A 7,955-nucleotide genomic window follows, 5' to 3' on the forward strand; every position below is an offset into this window, starting at 1 on the left:
GTGATGGGTTGTGTACAAGTGAATATATAGTGTCAGAATGGTATATATTTATACTTCTCATCCAACCACAATTAAATTCACTCTATCCAGGAGACACAATTTACCAGGATAGTATTTTTTAAGTAATAACTTGGAATAAAATAGAAGTAACGACTTTCTACTTCTTACCTTTTTAAAAAATGTGAGTAGAAAGTATAGATAATTGTGTAAAAATGTAATGAGTAAAAGTAAAACTTAAGCTGAAAAATGATTACTCAAGTAAAGTACAGATAACCAAAAATTCTACTTTACAGTAACAAAGTATTTGTACTTAGTTACTTTACAACTCTGCAGACAGGAGAGGAAGATGTTATTGTTCCTTCTCCTGCAGGGTTATGCAGGATGCATGAACTGTACTGCAATAAAATAAATATCCATAAAGCAGCAAAGACACAAAGTAACTAATGGAACAGCAGCATTATGTTTGGTGGCCATTGTTGTTTAGGACTAAAGAGAGGGGGGTAAGGGCCTCCACAGACCGATGTGGCTGCTGGGTAGGAAACAGTACACACTGCTCTCTTACAATTATTTAATCACAATGTTTCCATCATTTAATAATCAGCCTTCCTGTGTGTGTTTGTGAGCATCAGCAGGGTGGGACAGGTGTGTCTGCAGCAGCACAGGAACCCCTGACCTGTTAGCATCGATAGCGTAATTAGCTAACAGATATAGATCAAACATAAATTAACAGATTATATTTTTTTATGTTTTTCAGGTTTGTGACTGTGGAAAGCAGCACGAAAGCCCAAGGCAGCATAAAACGGTGTTTAAAAAATAAATAAATGTGCCACTAGGTTAAGAACTGGCAGCTAGCCAGCTAGTTAAAGCTAACATCTGAAGGCTACCGCCGCCGTGACATCACGGTCCCTCTCCTCTGTCTCAGCGGTGAAAGCTGCTGATGCTGCCAGCAGGACGCCGCTCACTTTCCGGCTACATTACAAGCCGCTGGGCGGTGTAGCTCCAGCTAGCTCCACCTGCCTCCGTACCCCACTCCAGCGGTACTCACGCTTTGTCCACGAGCTCCCTGACTTTCCACATGTTCAGCATCACCGCACGGCACTGCGGACTCGCCCCTCGACGCTGCGTCGCCCGCGTGTCTCGAGGCCCCGGTGGTATCCCCGCCGCCAACCGAGGGATGAGCTCGACGCAGTCAGCGGCCGCTACGGGTGACGGACCGGGCCACAGTTGCKACGGAAACGTCCTCTGCTCTGTTTACGTCACCGCAGTGTCGTGATGTGCTCGCGCGGGTTTGAATCACGTTGACGACACACTTACATAAAAATAAACCTTGAAGTTTCACAATAATCTTCATGTAGGGACTAATAATAACAGAATAAAAACAAAAATCAAACTTATCAGATCATTTCTGCATCTTTTCACAAAAAAATGTGTAAAATGAATTCAGTGGTTTACAAATTTCATGCATGAAACATAATGTTGACACAAGGAATAGTATTTCAAAAAATAATTTTGAATTTTAAGCAGCAGGTCAGGAGCAAGGAAAAGCTGTAAGTGAGCTGAAGGAGCATAATTGGAATAAATGGGTAAATTAACAGGAGTTTGAATGTGTTTATTACTCAAACTGGACATGTTTATTAGTCACATGCCTCTCAGCATTCAGCTCATGAGTGTGTGGGTCTTTTGCTGAGCCTCTGAATCAGCCAGAGCTTGAATTATTGATAAGATGGCTCATTTATTAAGGTCCACAATCTGCTTTGGGACAAACAAGAACAAATCAAAAATATGTTTCTAAAAATGAGGCTTATCCTGTGCAAAGATATTTTCCTAATGTTAAGCATGAATGTCTTTAGGATGTAAATTTTTATGTGTTTGAAAAGCAGCACAATGGGGTCAAAGCAAAAGGACTGGGATCTGGACCCTCCCAGTTCCTCATTTAGAACCAGGCTAGTTTTTACTCTAGGTCCGTCTTTTTCCTGTTAAATGCTTTATTATTTTTGTATGCCAACTCTTAATTTTTAGGAATAAATCCCACCCTCATTTTGCCATGCAGCCCAGCAACAACCTCAGCACAGAGCCTGAGGGGTCGGACTCTGGAGGTCTGAGCCGGGCAGGTCACACGGCGGCGGCCGTCGTTCTGGGGTTCATCTTGGTCCTGGGCTTCCTCGGGAACTTCCTGGCGCTCCTGGTGTTTTCGCGCTTCCCCTCTCTGCGAACTCCACCCAGCCTGCTTCTCATCAACATCAGCTGCAGCGACATGCTGGTCTGCCTGTTCGGCACGCCGCTCAGCTTCGCCGCCAGTCTGCGCGGCCGATGGCTGACCGGAAGCTACGGGTGCCGCTGGTACGGCTTCTGCAACGCGCTGTTCGGTAACTGAACCATTTTCACAGAGGAGTTTCAAAACAGTTCAGACTCTGTTAGGGTGCCTTTTTTCCTAATTTAAAATCTGGCTTTATTTAAAATTAACACATGGGYGGGCCAGAATGAGCTCAGCCACAGACCAGATTTGGCCCACGAGCCACCAGTTTTTCATTTAAGCAGTGTTGTATAAAGTACCACAAGAATTAAAAGTAAAAGTATTGATTTAAAATGAGCAGTTAGATTTTCTGTAATGACATTTATTAGGAGGTGACCTCCCAAAAAAATGCAGAAATTTCTATATTATATCGTATTAAAATAATTTATGTTAAATTTAGGACACGCTAGCAGGTTCAGTTTAAATACATATATCAAAGCTGCACAAACCTTTTCCCCAAAATGAAAATCTATCTGAGGGCTGCAGCTAAATGTAATAATATAATTCATGAAATACAAATACTTCTTAAGTACAGTCCTTTTATTTTAATGATTATGTCCTGCTGGAGTGTGACATGATTTGTTTGTGTACAAAGTAATACGGTATCAGAGTTTTATATATTTATACTTCTCATTCAACCAGAATTAAATTCACTCGATCTAGGAGGCACAGTTTATATGGATAGTTTTTATTTTTTACAAGCTGGAATGAAAACAAGCAAAAATGAAATAAAAGTAACGACTTTTTACTTCTTGCCTTTTTTAAAAAAACGAAGGCATATAAAGTACAGATAATTGTGTGAAAATGTAAGAAGTAGAAGTAAAAAGTAGGCTGAAAAATAATTACTCCAGTAAAGTATAGATACCCAAGAATTCTACTTAAGTACAGTAACAAAGTATTTGCAATTAGTTACTTTACAACTCTGCATTTAAGACCTGTTGTCTGTTTATTTTAACTATCATTCTGCTACTTTTAACAAATCTTTTGCTGCATTTTAGCTACCATTCAGCTAGCCTTTTGCTGCTTTCAGCTGTTCTGGAAGATGKAAGATGAATTTGTGGCTTTACAGCTGTGAAGATCTTGTCAAGCATACATGTTTTAATAGCTGATTGTTTGCTTGTAACACTTTTGTAAACATTATAAGCTGTTATATACTATTGAAGTGGTGCATTCTTCAGTTGTGGTTGCGAACATTATTAAGGACCAGATTAATCTTTAATCTGATGCGTCTGCTAGGTGTTGTGTCTCTGGTGTCTCTCTCGTTGTTGTCCTTTGAACGGTATGCTGTTCTGCTTCGTGGGACCCAGCTGAACCCCTCTCAGTACCGCAGGGCCAGACTCGCTGTAGCCCTATCCTGGTTCTACTCACTGATCTGGACTCTGCCGCCGCTGCTGGGCTGGAGCAGGTCTGCACTAACTATCCCTGTCCTACACAACAGAAATACATTTGATCATGTTTTAGAGAAACCGGAGGAATGTCTGTCTAATGTCCATCTCTCCTCTTGTGAAGCAGCTATGGTCCAGAGGGTCCTGGCACCGTCTGCTCAGTCCAGTGGCAGCAGCGCTCGGCCACTGCTCGCTCCTACATCAGCTGTTTGTTCATCTTCTGCCTCCTCCTGCCGCTGCTGCTCATGTTCTTCTGCTATGGCCGGCTCCTGCTGGCCGTCCGAAGTGTGGCGAGACAGGTACGTTCACAGCTTGACCTTTGACCCTGTAGGGACAACTCTGTCTTTTGTGTATATCAGCAGGGGCAGAGCTAGACTTTATTGCAAGAGGTGGCCAAGTTGATATTTGGGGGTGGCACAGAAAACCATTCTGGATTTGAAAATCCAAGATGGTCACCACAGCTMATTTCAAATGGCTTTAATTCAGCTGTTTCATAAAATGAGCTGAAATTTTGTTATCAAAGCTAATAGTAATCCAAAAAACATGCTGAATGCTAATCCCAATTTATTATTCAGCCATCCAAACCAGAAGATTAGTGTAGAAGTAGCCAAAAACAAGCTTTACTAAATTCTGAACGTTAATCAAAAATTCAAGATGGCCACCACAGCTAACTTTAAAAGGATTAAATTCAGACATTTCACTTATTGAGATGAAGTGTGTTGTGGAGCAGCTAAGAACAATCACATGCCAAATGCTGATGCTAATTTTACAAAAGGCTACAATTCAGACATTTTTAAATCGAGTTGAAAATGTATASAGTACAGTAGTGTCAGAAAACAATCTAACATTGTCTAAATTTAATATAAAATCCAAGACACCTCTCCATGTGTCGGTTATTTGGGGGTGGCCAACCAGGTGCCAGAGGTGGCACTTGCCACCCTGCCCACCCCTGCATCGGAGTTAAAACAGTGTACCCCCCCAGGTGGGCAGGATCAACCGATCCTCGTCTGATCGTAACGAAGGCCGCGTCCTCCTGATGGCGGTCATCATGGTGACGGGGTACCTGTTGTGCTGGATGCCTTACGGCRTTGTGGCGTTGGTTGCCTCTTTTGGGCGGCCGGGATCGGTGACACCCRTTGCCAGTTTGATCCCCTCTTTGCTGGCGAAGACCAGCACCGTCATCAACCCTGTCGTTTACATGCTGCTCAACACCAAGGTAGATCTATTTTTTAGTATTTTTTAATGCTATGCTCAGATCTTTTGAAGTGTTCACCTAACTTGGCGTGTCTCTCAGTTCTCCAGGTGTTTCCTCTACATGATCAGGTGCAGCTCAGAAGCTCCGGCTTCTCCAGTCCATTTACCAGGCAGCAGCAGGGGGGTCTGGCCTCCCCAGCTGCCCACTGAGGACATCCAATCCAGAGACAAGCAGCAGCCTGTCCAGGTGCTTGGAGTTCACTGTGAAACCTGAATATTTTACTTTGTCTTTTGTGTGAATTAAAAGTATAGTTGTCAACACACCACTGGGGGGCGCTGTGTGTTCTGTAACATTCTGATGAATGAACACATTAGAAGGTGAAAGCTTGCCTCTTTTTTATTTTTATTCAACGATAATCAACAATTAAAAATGACCAAATCCAAAATAATTTATTAAGAAAATAAACATACATCTTTTAAAAATATACAGTCACTGAACACTGAGATGTCAGTGAATAATTTGAAGACATTCACATTGTGATGAAGTCATTACAACTTAGACACGCTGAAACACTTTCAAGTAGGTGACAGGATGTGTCAGTGTGATACGGTTCACCATGGATGAAATGATGGATTTGTGAGCAGGTTGTTCACTTCAGATGGAGAGTTCAAACRAACGCCTTGAGTCTGTAATTTCAACATCCCGTTACGCACAGCGGAGGACTGCACAAGCCTGGAGAACGATTACAAATTACACCAAGGTGTTCTGTGAGGTGTAATTACTGCTGAGCTGGAAGTTAAGGTCCAACCGTTGGGTGGATCAGAGGAGCCACGCTTAACTGGGGTGAGAAGAGTCTGCTGCTTTCAGTTTCTACAAGAAGAGACAATAAGATCACAGATGAAAGAGGATCAAACGTGTGTTACAGTTAGTGTTACTGAGTCTAAAAATATACAGTTGCTAATTTTAATGCAAACCCATGACTGTCACAGATTGTATTTAGATCTGATGCATCACAACATTGTGAAAACAAAACGCTACATGTGTTTAAAATCCACTTTTTTTACATCAAAACACTGATTTGTTCATTGGAACGCGTTACAATTGAGATGCTTTCAGTGCTATTTATGAAAATAAATGTTGAAGTTTGTTSTTCTCACCTGTGAGTAGTAGAGCGAGGAAACAAGAGGCTGCAGTTTTCTGTAGTCGGGGGGGTTGGCGTGGGGGTCGTAGCCCAGGCGAGCGAGCATGGGGGCGATTTCTGCCATGTCGCTGAGCACGTCGGCGGGGATGTTGCCCACCCACTTGGAGAGGGCTTCTGTGTTCACCGGATTCATCACCTGGTCAGTCGAGCGCTCGACCCTGACAACACAACACGACGCATCACATAAACTGAGAGAAAACACAGCGGGASTTTTACTTTTTAAAGTTTCAACATAGTTTTAACACATTAAACGTGATAAACAATGACATCTTATATCTGAAGCGTATCAAATWTTTTGGAAAAAAGTAAGAAAAAAGTACAAAAGAAACAACTACAGGTAGGTTAGATTAAATAAGCTCCAGGACAAATCCTAAAGAAATTATATACATGAAAAAGTGCTTAAAGTGCCTGTGACATCACATTTTTGTAATAAATATGAATGCATTTTTGGAAAGATAGCATTGATAATATATTGCAAAAAATTTTTTTCCTGCTGTCGATATGAACAGATTTTGAGATATTCACATGTTCAGTAACAGGAAGTGATGTCAAAGGGGAATGTCTGCATGTAAACAGTGTTGCTACAATAATTAACAACACAGTCTGTAGAGAAGAATCTGATTATTTAGAGTTACTATCAGAGAGATGAAGCGTCAAAATTCAAATATTTGAATAAACAAMGATGAAAGTTTTATTTCTTGAAGAGTTCCCCTTTGATGTCACTTCCTGTTTCACTCTGGTTGAGTCAAGTTCAAAGGAAAATATACCAGTTAGGTAACAAAATGTGTAAAATCATATGTATTATGCCAAGTTTCTTAAATATAAAGATGCTTTCTTTGATTTTTGTATTTGAAGGAAATGCATGTCACAGGCACTTTAAAGATTTGAAGAATGCTTTCATCTCTTTTTTTCAAACCATACTTAAACATCTGAATTGGTTATAAAGGACTAAAAATGTTAACATGTTGCTACACATTATAAAATCTCAGTGACTAATACTACACCCGCTCTCAGAATTAATCAGAAATAAGAGTACTGTTCGTTCTCTCAGACTGAGACCTAAATCCTTCCAATCTCAGTTTGGCGACGAGCAGCAGCCAKATTCCCCACAAAATCTCCTAAAAGTCTGGCCTGCAACGAGAGGCTCTGCTTAAATTAAAACAAATGAGCAGAGAAAAAGAAAATAAAAAACCTACTGTGGGCGTTTTGTGAGCTTTGAAAAGGTTTGGCTGCTTTAGAGGAAATCTCTGGCATCCCAGTGGCTCGTAAGCACAAGTCAAGTTGTGAACAAATCTGCCTCGCAACCTGCGCTGCATTTAAATTCAGCGAAAAACAAAACACTGAGACAAAACTGAGAAAAACACACATCCTCATCCTGTGAAATTGCTCAGACCACATGCTATGTATGAGTTGTGCTCTGGAGATGTTTTTAAGTATAACATTCCATTTACATCCGAACAGGGGGACATGTTTTTGCTGATAAGTCATATGAAGTACAATATCTTATTATAAAAAATAAATCCTGAAGTTACAACTTTTAGTGGAAATCTCTAAAAAGAAATCACTTCACTGATTAAACAAGCTCTCTTAAATAAGAGCTGAACAAAAAAATTACCTGAAACYTTTTAAATGAGGATTTTAGTCTTTTTTTGTGGCTATAAGACCACAAATATGGACTTTATTATTCAACAGTAAGAACAATTGTTCATGAGTGGAAAACATTCAATAAAGTCAACAGATTGATGATGAAAGTGCAGAGGCCTCGCTTAACATTCTAAATAGTTTGTTTACAAAAAGACCCCTTAAAAAAGATTGGGCCTCATACAAGAACATGTTCGTATTTTTATCCTAAATTTCTCTTACTTTTGTTCGTACAAAGGG

The 7,955-nt window shown here is 40.7% G+C and overlaps 3 protein-coding genes across 3 annotated transcripts in view; 1 reads left to right on the top strand and 2 right to left on the bottom strand.

Annotated features, from left to right (window-relative positions):
- LOC106524043 (clathrin interactor 1) overlaps nucleotides 1-1,264 on the bottom strand; it is a gene marked incomplete in the record, with an annotated part of 17,805 nt that extends 16,541 nt beyond the window's left edge. Inside the window, 1 exon segment of the mRNA XM_014017676.1 lies at nucleotides 1,046-1,264. Coding sequence (XP_013873130.1) covers nucleotides 1,046-1,086 — 41 coding nt within the window.
- LOC106524044 (pinopsin) lies at nucleotides 515-5,195 on the top strand. Its single transcript, XM_014017677.1, has 6 exons — nucleotides 515-533; nucleotides 2,020-2,366; nucleotides 3,530-3,698; nucleotides 3,806-3,977; nucleotides 4,661-4,894; nucleotides 4,973-5,195. The coding sequence occupies exons 2-6, from the start codon at nucleotides 2,045-2,047 to the stop codon at nucleotides 5,144-5,146; spliced, it is 1,071 nt and encodes a 356-aa protein (XP_013873131.1). The 5' UTR covers nucleotides 515-533; nucleotides 2,020-2,044; the 3' UTR covers nucleotides 5,147-5,195.
- Nucleotides 5,196-5,296: 101 nt separating this feature from the next.
- LOC106524045 (protein-tyrosine sulfotransferase 1) overlaps nucleotides 5,297-7,955 on the bottom strand; it is a gene marked incomplete in the record, with an annotated part of 10,189 nt that continues 7,530 nt past the window's right edge. The window contains 2 exon segments of the mRNA XM_014017678.1: nucleotides 5,297-5,743; nucleotides 6,031-6,232. Of these exon segments, the coding sequence (XP_013873132.1) occupies nucleotides 5,708-5,743; nucleotides 6,031-6,232 (238 nt within the window).

Source organism: Austrofundulus limnaeus, unplaced genomic scaffold, assembly GCF_001266775.1.
Source record: "Austrofundulus limnaeus strain Quisiro unplaced genomic scaffold, Austrofundulus_limnaeus-1.0 Scaffold174, whole genome shotgun sequence".
NCBI classification, from domain to species: Eukaryota; Metazoa; Chordata; class Actinopteri; order Cyprinodontiformes; family Rivulidae; genus Austrofundulus; species Austrofundulus limnaeus.